Here is a 15,666-nt window from a genome sequence, read left to right as displayed (position 1 = left end):
AATCTCTGGGAAGGGATTGGACAGGTTCCCCTGTCATGCAGTGGGTGGGCTGGCATTGCTTTTGTCCCGCGCCCTCACCTCCCACCAGCAGCCAATAGGCCTGCGACCCCCCTCCTCACCCCCCACCCCCCCCCGCTGCCGTGGGTTGGGCGAGCCCTGTCCCCGGCGTCTAGGGCACCCCCCACCACCCCTGCCGCCGCTGGGTACGGGCTGGTCCGGTTCGTGCAAGGAGCGGGGCTCATGGGTCGGGGTGGGGAGGGGGCGGCTTTGCATTGGGGCGGGGAAGTGGGGCTGCGGGGTGGGGGTGCGAGGGGTGTCAGGTGGGGGGGGTCTGCGGTGGGGGCAGGGGGTCGGAGGGGTGTCTGGTGGGGGACAGGGGTGGGGCTGTCTGTGGTGGGGGCAGGGGGTCGGAGGAGTGTGTGTGGTGGGGGGCAGGCAGTGGGGGAGGCACTGCCCCAGCCGTTCTAGCTATGCCCTGCGTGTCCCGTGCTGACCCCCGGGTGTTTCCGTCTCTTCTCTAGGAGGACGCAGCGTTGGGGGAGAGGAAGCGCTCCCTGCCCTTGGCCTGGGCTGCCGTCTCCTTGCCTGGCCCAGCAGGACGTGCCGTCGGTAGGGTTCCCTGAGCGCAGGCTGTGTGTCTGGGCGGGGAGCTGTGGCCTGGTTCCAGCTCCTCCTGCTTGGCTGAGGGCGCAGCTGGCGGGGTGCAGCCAAGCGCAGGCTCCCAGGTTTGCAGGCAGGACAGGGCTGGCTCAGGGTTCAAGTCTCCGCTTTCGCCTTCCCTGGCCTCGATCAGGGCAGCTTCATGGGTCGCCAGCAGGGCTGATAGGCCTCTGAGTTCTGTCCCTCAGTGCCACGGTGTCTGCAGACATTCCCCTGTGGTTGCCTGGTGGTGCCCAAGGTGGGTTGTCTGGAGCCCCCAGGTTACCAGCACATTTCCCCCATCCCTGGGCACGTGTCTGGCCCTGTACCCCCGGGTGTATGTGTTACCAGTATGTCCCCCTCGCCCCCACAGTGTATGCATTACCAGCACATACTGTCTTATCCCCCCCAGGTCTACGTGTTACTAGCACATACCCCTGCTTTTCCCTGGTGTGCATGTTACTAGCACAGACCCTCTTATCCCCGCTGGGTGCAAGCTGCTTCCATAGCAGCCAGCTCCGTGTGGTGCCAGCTGCTGAGTGATTCCCGCCCCACCTGGTGCGATGCGTAGGGACCGGCCCCCGGAGCGGGCAGCGAGCTGGCCGGCTGACCACGTCATGGTTCTCATCTCCTACTGGGCGGAGGCAGCTGCTGTGCACGACCTGGGTTCCCATGGCAGGAACAGGGTGGTCTATGACGGCATCTCTCAGCGCCTGTCCAAGCTGGGCATCTACCGCACTGGGGACCAGTGCCGGGAGAAGATGAAAGCTCTGAAGGTGGCTTATCGGAAGGCCAAGGAGAACAACGCAGCTGGGAGGCCACCCATGCGCTGCCCCTTCTACGATGAGATGGACCAGATCATGCAGCGTTGCATCAGCACTCGTTCCAGCCTCCTGGCAGAGGGTGGTGAGGGCTCTGGTGCTGTGGACCGGCAGGAGGGCATGGCTGCCTCGGAGAGCTGGGCGGCACCAGCCTCCGACCATTGGGGGACCCAGGCCTCTGAGAGCTGGGGATGTGATGAGCTCGGCTATGTGGTTCCTGAGGCACAGGACCAACTTGGCGAGGTGCAGGCTGTGCGGGTGCAGGTGAAGGAGGAGGAGGCATCTGCGGACGAGCTGCCGCCCCAGCCCGGTAAGCCCCTGTTGTTGGTGAATGGTCACTGGCTGTGGGGAGTCAGCAGAGACCCTTCTGCACTTCCATGGTAGTGCAGGGTCTCTGTGTGGGATCCTGGCCTGTTGCCTGGAGGAGTTCTAGTTTCTCTGGCAGACCTGCAGGGGGTGGGAAGTACCGGTGCAATGGGGGTTGTGCCAGGCCGCTGTGCCATAGGCCCTCACTCTGCATTGTTGTTCTCCCCAGACCCTTCACCATCAGCATCGGCGGAGCCTCAGCCGGCCTCCCGGAAGCTGGTCTCGGCACTGGACCGGCTCATGCATCTCCGGGCCAGGAAGCGCAAGGTACGGGAGGACGGGCCACTGGAGACGCCACGGGTTCCCAGCCAGAAGCACGGGCGCAGCCAGCTGGAGCTCAAGCGGGCACGGCGAACGGGTGCCTGGCGGGCAGAGGAGAGGCAGAGCCTGGCTGAGTTCATCCAGCATGACCGGGAGATGCGACGTGAGGACCGGGAGTTCCAGGCCCAGCTCCTGGAGAAGCTCTTCCAGAAGCAGCTGGAGATGGTGGGGGCCTTGGTGCAGCCCCCACCCACCCTGCAGGAGCCAGAGCCAGTGGCGCGGGAGGGAGCCGGAGCTGGGCTCCAGTTCCAGGCTCTGCTGGAGCAGGTCGTGCGAACACAGGCCAAGGGGCAGGAGGCTGAGGCGGCCGGCCCTGCCCCCCCGGGGGCCCTGGAGCGAGCGGGGAAAGCGCCCCCCGCCGTGCAATACTGGACGGCAGACGAGATCCTGCGCTGGCTGGTGCCACAGCAGCCGCTGAACGGGCAGCAGCCATGGGGGGAGCGGTGTCGGGAGGGGCTGCCAGGCCCCCACCTGCCCCTGCCCCCACGGGGAGATGGAGAAGAGGGGGGCATTGAGCACGATCTCACCTCCTCCAGACGAGTGACTGATGCCTGCCAGGGGCCCAGAGGGTTGGGAAGAGCTCGACTCCTGCCCCATGTCAGCGGGGAAACTCAACAGGCCCAGGCCAGCCTGGCTGCCAGTGAGGCTGGTGATGGTGCCAAGGTGAAGGGAGCCGTCCTGCACCGCCATGACACGGAGACCCAGCGCCAGCGCTTCAGGGCCTTCCACTACCAAGAGGCAGAGGGGCCCCGGGAGGTTTACGGCCGCCTGTGGGAACTTTCCCAGCACTGGCTGCAGCCAGAGACCCGCAGCAAGGAGCAGATGCAAGAGCTGCTGGTTCTGGAGCAGTTCCTGAGCCTCCTGCCTGAAGAAATGCAGAGCTGGGTGCGGGCGCGTGGCCCGAAGAGCGGCCAGGAGGCTGTGGCCCTGGCAGAGGATTTCCAGCTCATCCCGCAGGAGCCCAGGTGGCAGCCTCAGGTGAGCACGTGGGATCCTGTGTATTGCTCTGGCATCACCTCGTGGGAGCAGGGTGATTTGAAGGGTGATGGTACCAGGAGGAACACTTGCCCTGTGCCCAGTCCACAGCACAGGTGACATTGTGCGGCCCCTGTTGCTGCCAGCTGTGCCCTGCAGCATGGGCCTGTGTGATGCCAGGGACAGTGCTTGGACCAGCGGGCACTGAGCAGGGACACTTCTTGTTTCAGGCGCTGGTGCCAGCCCAGGAAAGGGCCAGGGACATTGGTGAGGCTCCACGGGCCTTGCTAGCCGGGCGGCCCAAGGCACCCCAGAGGGCCGGCGGGCTGGAGAACGGCTGGAGCGGCGGCTTATTGGGTGAGGGCTCCTTTCCCGGGCATCGGGTCTGGCTGTCTCTGAAGTGCCGGGTTGGCTCCAGCGCAGGGCTGATTTCTGGGGGCTCAGCTGGGTTAGGCACCAGGGAGGACTAACAGGAGATGCATTAGTTACCCTCCACGGGCTGGGCGTTTCCACAGCATCCAAAGTATTCCTCTGCTTCGGGACAGCCGGCAGCGGGTGTTGCTGTGCTGAGACTGATGTGTAGCCAGGGCCGGGGCAGTGAGGCTTGTGTCTGGCTGTCCTCACTCCCTATGGAGCTGAGTGTGCCGTGGACACCTCCCGAGAGGCGGGGGGGCTCTGTTTGTGCGCCCTTCATCCGGATATGTCGGGGCGAGCTCTCACCTGGTGCCTCCTCTTATCAACATGGGGGGAATGTCCAAGTGCCTGTTTGCTGTGACATCGGGGTGTCAGCTGAGGGTTCCTGTGTTCACCCGTCCATGAAGCAGGGGCATGCTCTCATCCCAGTTAAAGAGGTAAAGCCAGAGACCCTCCATGACTGGCCCTAGGTCCCAGGGAGTCTGGGTGCAGCCAGGATTAACTTGGCTCTCAGGTGCTCAGCTCAGCCCGTTTCCCCAAACTGGGCCCTGGTTCTCTCGAGCAGTAACTCTTGGTGATTTGTTCCCCCAGGTGCCACGCCATGTGCCCTGCTGGAGCAGAGACTGAGCCCAGGGACGATCGAACCATCTGCACCCCAACCCTGGTGCGACAAAGAGGCCTCCGCGCAGGGCCAGCAAGTGGAGAATGGCTTAGAGCCACTACAGAGCACCAGGGACTTGCAACGACCGGAAGAGAATCCTGCCCCAGCGCCACATCCAGCAGCTGGAAAGGCAACTCAGCCATGCGGTGCTGGCCCGGGAGGGCGCCTGGGGACAGATGGTGTGGCCCAGTACAGAGCCACCACAGAAGGGGGCAGTGGCATCTCAGAGGCTCAGAATGGGGCCACACAGCTGCCTGTGCCCCACCCCCCGTGTGAGCAGCAGGTGCCCACTGGCCTCGTGCCCCCAGAGTGCACCGTCTCTAAGGGTGACAGGGCCTGCAGCACCCAGCGCAGGAGTGTCAGCCGCGCATCCCCAGAGCTGGACGGCCCCTCACTTGGTGATGCCCTGGAGACGTCCCTGGACTCCCCGTGGGACGGAGAGGGCAGTGCAGACAGAGTGCTGGGGGGTGGCGTGGCCTGCCCGGGGGCCCGGCCCCGCTGCCTGGGCTGCACGGTGCTGCGGGCCGAGCTGGACGCTGCGCGGGAGGAGCTGAGAATCACCCAAGGTAGGCTCTGGCTGGCTGGGGGGAGCCATGGCTATGGGGGGAGGCCTTGGTGCTCGGTCCGTGAATCAGATGCTGCCATCAGGGGCTACATTGGCACAATCTATGGCCTGCTTGCTGCACCTGTGGGGCTGGTCCTATGGGGGCTGAGCAGAGGCTCCTTGGGCCAGGGGAGGAAAGGGGCAACACCTCTGGGGATTGGGCCCATGCTGGGACTGTGTCCTTGGGATGAATTGAGCCCCGTGCCTCCGTGCCAAAGTCAGTCACTGGCGCAGCCTGTAGAGACCTAGGGTCACTGCTGTTATCCCAGTGGGTGGGTGAGGGAAGGGCTAGTTCCCATCAGCAGACGGCAGTAGTGGGCTGCTATCCCAGGTGGTGGGTGGAGCAGGCGGGAGGCTGGGCGCTGTCCCCAGCTGCAGGGCGGCATTCATGCAGTGTGTTTGTTGCACAGCTTCCACCCTGTATGGGCTGAGCGGCGCCCACCTGCAGGCCTTGGCCGAGGCCCTGGGCACCATCTCGCGGATCCTGAACGAGAGGAGGCCACTGACAACCAAACTGCCCTGGGGCACCTCCGAGAGCCCTGGCATGGCCGTGCCCCGCCAGACACATGTAAGTGCCCGGCTGGATGAACAGCTGCCCTGGTGCCCTGCCCTGCCCTGCCCTGGTTGGTGGGAGTACACTGGGGCACGAGGTTGCCAAGGATCAGATGTGGAAGTTCCCGGTATCTACCCCGTTGACTTCCTGCCTGTCACAACTGAGTCAGTTCCTTGCCGTACCCTCTACCCCTTTGCCCAGTGTCTGGCTCATCGTGTCCCTCCTCTCCCAGAGTCCCTCTCTGCCTGGTGGCTGCGTATGCCCATCCCCATGGCACTTGGGCCCGACCCACCCACCGAGGGAGGGATGGGCAACGGCAGGCTCAGAGCTCCCCCTGCCCTCCTCCCCCTGGGTCTGTGCTAACCCTGCCCCCTCTCACTCCTGGCTGCTCGCCCTGCTGCTGGCAGGCATCATCCATGCTGGGAGGGACTGCGTGGTTTTTCTGGTGAGTTGGGACCATTCCTATCACCCAGTCTGACCCCTGGTACGACCTGGCCAGAGAGAGCCGGGGACTCCTGCCCAGCTCTCAGCGGAGATGCAGGTTTCCCTGCAGGACGAGGCTGTGATGGACTCTGGCCTTGGTCATTGGGTGCCTCTGTGGGGCCCGCTGAGCTGTGGGTGCTCAGCCCCTTTGTATGCGGGGCTGGGCCTGGTGGATATCAGAGACCTGTGGCTACTGCTAGCAAACAGGGCTGTCCCCTGGCTTGGGGGCTGGCTGTGGGGTGGGAGGTGAGGGCACAAGGGCCTGCCTCTGCCTCCCAGGGGCAAGTGCTGATGTTGCAGTGACTGGGCAGGTTTCCAGGCCCCCTCTTCTCTGCTTGGTCTGGGCAGGGCCCTGCCAAGTCAGGGGGTCGGAGGAATTTCCTGTGTCCCTAGCAGTGTATATTCACTTCCCCAAGGCCCTGACTGTGGCCTCCATCTCTGGGGTGAATGCTGCTCTCTGCTCAGTGCTGAGCTCTGGGGTGGGCCAAGCCCTGCCAGGGCCCATTCTGCCTTCTCCGCATTGGTGCTGGCGTCCAGGTGCAGATGCACCTGTGTGATGCCACAGGCAGCTGGAGGCCAGGCCAGCGCTCTGCCTGCTTGACTGCCTCCTCCGCTGCGTCTTCCCAGGGAAGAGTTGGTAGCACCCCCCCCCCGAGATGTGCTCAATGACAGGTGGATGCGGGGCTCTGAGCAGGATGAACAGGGACGTGCTCGTTACCTGACCCCAGTGCCCGGTGCGTGGGGTGACGGGCTGGACTGGATGACTCCTGTTCTCACTCTGCCCCTCCCTGCAGCTCTCCTGAAGCCCAAGTGCCTGGCGAGCAGCTGTCCATGGCCCACCGCCGAGGAGCCCACACGATGTTCAGCGGTAGCGTCGGCAGCACCAGGCAGAAGGTGACGACCTCCCGCTCAGCCCTCTGGGCCTCGCTCCTTCCCAGAGCCGCTGGCATTGAGCCCACGCTCGCAGCAGTGCCCCCAGCAGTGAGGCCTTGGACAGGACCTGAGGGGCGCTGGGCCGGCTGCCTGGGGGTGCTAGGAGCTGGATGCAGCAGGGCCTGCGCTGAGCCAGGGCAGCTGGCGTCTCATCACTGGACTTTCCAAGGAGTCTTTCCTCCTCCAATAGCTTTTTGATACAACGTCCCCAAGCCCTCTATTTCTCCTTCATTTCTCAGGTTGGTCTCAATAAAGCAATGCGCAGAGCTGCGGGCCCGGTGTGTGCGGAGCATGGGCAGAGAGAGCCCATGGGTCTGTGCTGGCTGTCGCTGTCGCTCTGGAACAAACTCTTCAGCTGTATCTCCGCTGGCCAAGCAGCAGCCTGCCGACCCTTAGTACTTAGCCTTGCTCTGCTGCCAGCATGGTGGTTGTCTCTGTGATGAGGCGGAGGACACCTCCACCAGAGCAGGTGGGCTTAAACTTGAATCCCAGCTCCCAGCAGTACAGGGCACTTGGGACAGTGCTGGCTTTGACCCTTAGGATGGCACACACCAGCCTGATCTTTGTTCCAATGGACCCACCTTCGTGGGAGATGGGCAAGGAGGCAGCTGGCACCCCAGGCTCTGTTGGTGCCCAGTGCCCTCATAGCAGACCCTGCAGTCTTCACCCTTCTCCAGCCAGAGGAACCTAATGCTTTCCTGTCTCTAGCCAACCCCAGCTGGCAGGGGTCAGAACTGCAGCAAGGGGAGAGAACGGGTTTGTGCTGAAGGGCTTTGTGATGCTCTCCTCAGGGAACCCAGAACCACAAGCCCCTGTGTTACTCCTCCACCTCAGCAAGAGAGAGCTTTGCTGGCACTTCAAGTACATGGCAGCTCCTTGCCATCCCAGTCTGTCTGCCTCACCCACAAATGCCTTGAGATTCTGCCAGTCTAAACCTTGCTTTGCAGGTATCCCACAGTGCCCCCCAGTCGCATATCTCTGCAGAGTCCAGTCCCTCTCACGGGATGCTCTCAGAAACTGTTGCTCCCTCCAAAGAGACAGAGCCCGCACCTACCTGTCAGCTCAGCTAAGGTCCCACACTTTACTGCACAGCACTGAGATGGTTTTGTAATAACAATCCGCTTATTAATAAAGAACAGATTGAAGTGATACCAGGCAGGAATAAGAGATAGAAAAGGGTTACAAACAAAATAAAAATAATATGCTTTCTAGTGCCTAAAACTGAATTCTAGCAAACCAGATCTTTGCCTAAAACAGTTCTTGGCTCCCAGAACCTGCTGCCCTTCAAGCCCAGAGGATCTACCATTCAGAAGCCCAGGGCATACTGTCCCTATGTTCCCTCGGTGATGGATAGCTGAGGGGGTTCTCTCCCTTACTTTTCATAGTTCAGTGAACATTTGCAGTGTTTTCCTTTGGTGTGAGGGCCACATAGAGATGTTCTTCCCTACTATGTGGGCAGAGACCATGCTGCCTCCCTCCTCCTCTGGTTAGTTTGCTTCTGCGGTTGGCTTCATTGCATTGTTTACCTTAGATGCAAATGTATTTCCGGCGTCTCTGGCATTACCTTGCTCAGTTTGCATTGGAGACACAGGCCAAACGACGCTCGTTTGTCTAAGGCAGTCTTGTGTGTCCGCTGCCTCCAAAACAGATTTTAAGGACCTATTTCCAGCGCCCGCCCATATACAACTCGTTATACACAATCCGGCTGTGCAGTATGCAGTGACAGTCGTGACCACCATGTCACCAGTTTTTATGAGAGACCCTCTGAGACACTGTGTGGCTAAATATTCTGACAATGGGCGGGGTTGGATGCCCTTTGCCTGTTGGCAACCAAGGGTCTCTTAGGGTCACACCTCCCCTCTTACTGTGCGGCTGAACTGGAGGTTGCGGGTCTGAACCCTTGTTCCTGGAGATGGCATCCGCTGCTGTGTTTTCTTTCCCTTTAATAGGCACAACTTCTGTGTCATGTATATGGAGTGTCATATTCCACCACAGCAGTTTGGAGCTGATGCCTTTGGTTCTGTGTAACCCATTAGACGGCCAATTAGAACCTGGAATTTTGTGTTGAGATAGAGCCTGAGTTGGTTGGTAGCCCATAAAATAACAATTTATGGGAAAGAGTCATTGACATCGCCGAACAGTTTTTGCTCAAGAAAGCAAGAGGATGCTTTGCTACTTTCCCCCTATTTGCATTGATACTACACTTAAACCACTGAGTGATGCAGCTGAATTGAGTTCAAACATTTTGTCAAAATCTTGACTGGCCAGACCAGTTCTTCTGCCAGGACTTTCTTTATCAGAATCTTCTTGATGAGCCTCTGTCCACGCAACTTTGGTTTTGTCATCTTACAGAAGCCTGCAATCATGGACACAACGTCCCTCAATCCATGCACAGATCATCAGGAACAGTTAACCAAGTCTGTGAAAGGCTGAACCTTCTTTTTGTCTAAAGCACAGGCCAGGTAACAATAGCTTCCACTTCTGAGGGAGCAGGAGAGAGTTGGTTGTCCTCTTCCCATTGTCCAAAATAAGGAACTGTTGCTGCTCCTCTCCATTCCCAGGTGCTCTGGTGAAGGACAGGTGTGGCTAACATTAGCTCCCCGCGAGGCATAACAGGCACCACCACTTTTGAGTACACTCCCTGTACTATCTTCCCTCCACCACCACAAGGCTTTCCCCATTTCCCTAGCCGGGGAAGCCTGGAGATGGCTCCCCTGGAGCTTTGTAGGGCTGGACCTGCTCTGCTGCGAATACCTGCTGGCTGCCAGCTCTGAGAGCTGCCTCCTGCACTGGGGCCATCTCCTCCCACCTTTGCTGTTTCTCGGCCTCCACGATTCCCTCCTTGCATCACAGAGCAATGTTCCTTTTTGCTGCAGATTGCTATGTTACCAGCCTTAGACGTGGCTCATATGTCAGTACCTGTGAGCATGCCTGCTGGAATGTATCCCAATGCACCAACTTCCAAAACACCTTCTAGCCCTTCCTGCTGCAGGTGCACATTAGCCAAAGGAAAAATGGTTTTAAATTTTCCCCAGGTCAGGAGTTCTGCCTTTCCCCCAGGTATCCTGTCTGTCTCCCTGACCATGCCCTCTCTGAGCAGAGATATCTGGGCACCAGCGTCCCTCCAACCTCAGCATTCTTTGCTATTCATTTGGCAACCCTAAAGTCAGTAGCAACCTCCAATGGGTCAGACCGTCCACAATTCATCAGGAACCTCTCTGGCACTTCTTCGGGTCCTGGGTTTACCACAGCTGCACTAACCTGGGCCGGACAGGGCGTGGGTTGGGCCAGGGTTCCTTTTGCTCAGGGCACTTGTCCCTCAGGTGTTCAGTGGAGTTACATATGAAACACCTTCGTGGACTGTCGTCTGTCGCAGAAGGGGGTCTGCCAATGTGATTACCAGGAGGGATTGATTCTGGGAAAGTGAGTGCCTGGGCTCCCAACCACCCTCTCTTTTCCCAGCGGTAAAACAGGGTCCCCTCTACACCTGGCTTCTGCCCTTCTCTTTGTGACTGACGTTCACTGGATGCTCTGGCTTGTACATAGGAAATAGCCAGATCTGCTGCTTCCTGTACAGAAGCCAGGGATTTATCCAAAATGGCTTCTCTGATCTCTTCAGAGCACGTGTTCAGGAAATGTTCCTGGGCAAAGAGATCAAATAATTCATCAGTCTCAGCTTCTTGCCTCTTTGCCCATTTTTTCATCAAGTCACACATCTTATTCTCTGTGGCTCACTTTATCACACAGTGTGATGTTTCTAAATCTTAACCTATGGACCTCAGGGATCATTTGAAACCTTTGCAATGCAGCCTTTTAAAATTCAGTGTATTTCAAAGCCTGGTCAATTTCCATTTCATTAAATACATTTAATGCTTTACCTGAGAGCTTTGCAACAAATGTGGAAACCCTCTCGTCTTCTGGAATTTTATGCAGTTTGCAGAGTCTTTCAAAAGTAGGAAGGTATCTCCGTACCTTCTGATTCTTTGGGGGTGAGCATAGCTTGTATTCCTTCGGGAGGACTGATGACTGCTTGAGGTTTTAGTTCCCATAGTTTGAGCTCCTGTTGGCATTGCTTCTCTTTCACCTCCATGGTTCACTGGTGGCTAGCTATTTCCACTTTCAGCATTCTCTGATGTGCTGCTGCTGGTTGTTTTTCTGTCTCCTGCTCTCTGGATCTCATTGCAGCTTCCCACTGCTGCTGTTCACATCCTTTGTCTTTCTGTTCAGGCTCCAGTCTGGCTAGTTCTGATTTCATAGATGTTTCGCTGTTGCTCATTTGTTCTGTTTCCTCACCTGAAATAAACAGAAAACACCAAATTCTAACCATTTCTCACTTTTCCTAGACCTCTTACTCAGAATCACTTAAGTCTAGTTTCCCAGTGCTTGACATGTAATGTCAGTCAACCAGCAAGCTGTGTGTAAATACTGCATTCAACTACACCACTGTGACACTCTCCTCAGGGAACCTAAAACCGTCAGCCCCTGTGTTACCCCTCTGCCTCAGCAAGAGGAAGCTTTCCTGGAGCTTAAACTATGTGATGGCTCCATGCTACACCAGTCCTTCTGCCTCATCAACAAACTCCTTGAGACTCTCCCTTTCTAAACCTTGCCTTGCAGGTTGAACTTCAGTTCCTGAGACATCTTTCTGCAGTGTCCAGTCCCTCTCACTGGTCACTAACAGAAGTTAAGTTTGCTCCCTCTCAGGAGACAGAGCAAACAGCAGCCTGTTAGCTCAGCTGGGATCCCACGCTTTAATGCACAGCACTGAGATGGTTTTGTAATAAAGCAAGGATGTGTACTAATAAAGAACACAGATTTAAGTGATACGAGGCAAAAATAAAAGAAACAGGATTACAAACCTCATTTGCGTTGCAAAAAACTCATTTTCTAGTGCCTAAATTTAATTCTAGTAAAACTCAATCTTTGCCTAAACCAGTTTCTGACTTACAGCAGGCTAGCAGCAGTGCTCCCCTTCAGGCCTAGAAGCTCTACCGTTCACAGGCTCAGACGGTGCTGCTACCTGTTTCCCTTAAGTGGTGGAGAACTGAGGGGTTCTCTCCCCTTTTTATAGTCCAGTGAATCTTGGAAATGAATTTTCCTTTGAAATGTAGCCCCAGGTAAAGATTTTCTCCCCTGCTGCGTGGGCAGACACTATGCTGTCTCCCTTCTCGGGTCAGTTTGCCTCTCTGGTTGGCGTAAATGCTTTGTTTCCCTTAGATGTAAATATATTTCCATTGTCTCTGGTGTAACCTTGCTCAGTTTGCATTGGAAGCACAGGCAAACAGGCCAGACAATGTTCATTTGTCCAGGGCAGCCTTGTGTATCCACTGCTTCCAAAAGAGATTTTAAGAACACATTTCCAGTGCATGAAAGGAAAAAGGGACAAGGAACTCCTTATCCTTTTTAAATATCTTCCCGTTCCATTTCACCGTGTGTGCACTTGTTCTTGTGTTAGGCGATGAGGTAGCTATTTAGGAGGCAGGTTACCATTCTCTGTGTCTCACATCTCTCATTCTTCTTTTTGAATGATGTCACTTTCTTTTTATCTCTGGCACAAGGAATCTCTTCCTTTATCCACCAACTCAAATAATTTTCATTGCCCTTTTCAGGGCGGTTGGTATTGCAGCTATCTTAACCTCAGCTGCATCCAAGTGAGGACATACCAAAAGTTTATAAAATAACGGCCCATGAGAGAAATTCTGTGCCTGAGGAATGTTCTCAAATGGTGGAGGAATTCCACGTTCTCATGCAGTCCTGTTGAGTCTCTCTGCAGTGCAAATACTGCTAAATATTTGGAACTTTTCATCCATAGATCTCAAAGTGCTTTCCAACGAACAGTGTCACTGTCCCCACGTTACTGATTGGAAAACTGAGGCACAGAAGGGACATGATTGTGTTCTTATGTATGAAGTTAGGATCTGATTCTGATGCTGCAGGGAGAATCCAGGGAAAGGGGGATCTACCTGCCCATGGCGCCTCTCCAAGGTCGGTGTGTTTGTCTGGAGAAGAGGAAAGACAGGGAAAGAGAAGAGAGTCTGCAGGAACAGGGAATGGAGAGAGAGAATACATGAGGATGGAGAAGGAATAGGGGAGTCAGAGAAAACAAAGATGGGGACAGCTTGGGGAAAAGTCTATACAAAGAATTCGGTGCTGTAAGGGGCCCTTAAATTAAATGAGTAATGGGAGACAAATGGCCGCCCAGTTCTCAATGCACCTCAGCTTTGTGCCCCCACAACTTGCCCCACAGTAGCATTTCTGAGGCCCCCCATGTGCCAAGCTCCTTTATAGTCCGCTTTCCATGGACACTAACACAGTGAAGGCCTCTGAAAGTGACTGACTGGCCTGGAGCATGGAGCCCTTTATGTGGTCAGTTCCTTTAAGAGATCTTGACTTCACCAATGACTCCAGAACCTCTGCCTTCTCTGTCTCTTCATCCAGCCCCCACCCTATTCATCTCTCCCTAGTAGGAATCCAGTGCAGCCCATCCCAGTGGCTAACCACAATTTCTCACCTCATTCAGATTCATTTTCCACAGTCTCTCAGTGCGTGGCTAGCATTGATTCATTGCCCAGACTACTGCGGCTCCTCCTAGACTCTGGAGTTGATTACACTGTCCCACTCCCCCACAATGCTCAGGGGGTAAATTTCCCAGCCTTGGCTCACTGAGTTCATGGCGCTGGATGGATGGAGTCACTCTCTGGCCTCTTTCAGGACAGAAGAATTTCCAGTCCAGAGGGTCACATGCACAAAGAGCTTGTCTACACGGTGGAGGAATGCGCTGCACAGGGGTGTCATTTCAAAAGTGCGCTAGCACGCTATGCATTAATTGGGCCTTGCAGGCCCTGGTGGCACACACTGTTTGAAACAGTGCTACATAAAAGCACACCAGGGAACCTTTAGTGTGCACTGGCAGGGTCTAAATGGACTAATTCATGCACATCTTAGTGCACTGTAGAATCACACCCCCATAGACTGCATTAGCCCACTGGGTAGACACGGCCAATAATCATCACACAGAGTTTGCAGTTCAGGCACTACTGCCACTAGCTAAAGGTGAAGGATGCTTTGTGATTCCTAAGTGCTCTTCGCCCCTCCTGTACACTTTGTTGTAGTGGAGTAAGGATGGGGTCATGCTTTGAAATGGTTGGAAGGTGAAGTTGCTGCCAGGGCAGGCAGAGAAATCAGAGGCCTGGGTTCTGCCCCCAAATCTTGTCCATTTTATTCCATGTTAGCTACAATGATGTTAAGCACATGAAGATTCTCTCCTCCATCTTCTCCCCCACAATATATAGCCCCCTGCCAGTATTCCCAGCTCCCCCTCCTCTTCCTGTCCCATTAATCCATTAGCACTTTAGACACCAAAAGCAGAAAAGGGCCTTTTCTCCCTAAAACAGAAGACAAAAAAACCTACCTTTTTTTTTTGCATTAGAAAGTCAAGTCCCGTCTTCCCTGGTTTCCTGACAGATCCATGGGGGAGTGGAGGTCTAAGCCCTGGTCTTGCAATGAGCTCCATGTTAGGTCAATTCTGTTGGGCTCCTTTGAAAATCTCATTATTAAAGCCCTACGTGACTGAGACCCACAGGATAGGGTCACAGTTCTCCTTGCTGCCTCTCTTTCTGCAATGCTCCTGGCACCTAGCGTACTTGCCACCAGCAGCCTGAAGAGGGTTTGACTGTGGGCTGAGAGCTGAACTCCACTGCACTGGCGGCCACTGAGTTAACACTAAAGGCTGAGTCATGTGACCTGAGACAAAGACAATCCTGCACGGGAAACAGATGTCCCACAGAGGGCTACAAATGGGACAAAAGGGCAGGGGGATCACAGAAGTGTGGGGCTGGAAGGGACTTGGAGAAGTTATCAAGTCCAGCCCCTTGTCACTGAAGGAGAAGCAAATAAGTCTAGACCAGCACTTTTCAAACTGGGGTATGTGTACTCCTAGAGGTACATGAGCTGTCATCTGGGAGTATGTGAGAGAAATCCTGCACAGGCAGACAATGCATTGTATTATCCCTTACAGGCTTCTTGTTTCTGTTTTCATAGGTATATTATGACCTATCTCAGAGGGGGGGACATGGTAGACTACAGTATTTGGAAAACCACTGACCTAGAACATCCCTGAGACATGTTCTTAAAAACCTTCAGTGACAGGCATTCCACAACCTCCCCTGGAAGCCTGTTCCAGAGCTTAACTACTCTTGTAGTTAGAAAGTTTTCCTCATATCTAACCTAAATCTTCCTTGCTGCTGATTAAGCCCATTACTCCTTGTCCTACCTTCAGTGGACATAGAGAACAATTGATCACTGTCCTCTTTATAACAGTCTGAACATTTCTGAAAACTGTTAACAGGTCCTCCTCAGTCTTCATTGCTTGAGACTTAACATGCGCAGTTTTTTTAAACCTGTCTTTATAGGTCAGTTTTTCAAAACCTTTGATCTTTTTTGTTGCTCTTCTCTGAGCTCTCTTAATTTTGTCCACATCTTTCCTAAAGTGTGGTGCCCAGAACTGGACACAATACTCCAACTGAGGTCTCACCAGTGCTAAATACAGTAGGACAATTACCTTGTCTTACCTACAATGCTTATTAATACACCCCTAGAACATTAGCCTTTTTAGCAACTGCATTTACATAGTGGATAACATATTGAATGAGTCAGCTATAACACCTAGATTCTTTTCAGCAGTGCAACCACATAGCCAATTCTCCTTTGTTTTGTAGTTGTAGTTCCTTCTTAAGTGAAGTACTTTGCATTTGTCTTTATTGAATTTCATCTCGTTGAATTCAGACCAATTCTCCAATTTGTCAGGGTTGTTTTGAATTCTAATCCTGTTCCCCAAAGTGCTAGCAACCCTACCCACGTCATCTGCAAAATTTACAAGGACACTCTCCACTCCATT

The 15,666-nt window shown here is 55.1% G+C and overlaps 1 protein-coding gene across 2 annotated transcripts; it reads left to right on the top strand.

Annotated features, from left to right (window-relative positions):
* Window positions 1–122: 122 nt before the first annotated feature.
* Window positions 123–13,348, top strand: LOC137149409 (uncharacterized). 2 transcript variants are annotated; one of them, XM_067542932.1, is made up of 8 exons: window positions 123–203; window positions 522–609; window positions 1,052–1,770; window positions 1,996–3,125; window positions 3,353–3,479; window positions 4,128–4,763; window positions 5,212–5,369; window positions 6,632–13,348. In XM_067542932.1, the coding sequence occupies exons 3-8, from the start codon at window positions 1,203–1,205 to the stop codon at window positions 6,638–6,640; spliced, it is 2,628 nt and encodes an 875-aa protein (XP_067399033.1). In that variant the 5' UTR covers window positions 123–203; window positions 522–609; window positions 1,052–1,202; the 3' UTR covers window positions 6,641–13,348. The 2 variants fall into 2 exon arrangements, with proteins under 2 accessions (XP_067399033.1, XP_067399032.1); XM_067542931.1 differs by having other exon boundaries at window positions 522–725.
* The last annotated feature ends 2,318 nt before the right edge of the window (window positions 13,349–15,666 follow it).

This window comes from Emydura macquarii, unplaced genomic scaffold (assembly GCF_026122565.2).
Source record: "Emydura macquarii macquarii isolate MOO-44397 ecotype Brisbane River unplaced genomic scaffold, CSIRO-AGI_Emac_v2 contig_746, whole genome shotgun sequence".
Classification (NCBI taxonomy): Eukaryota; Metazoa; Chordata; order Testudines; family Chelidae; genus Emydura; species Emydura macquarii.
The sequence above is the reverse complement of the archived record's forward strand: the minus strand, read 5'-3'. Positions and strand labels throughout refer to the sequence as shown.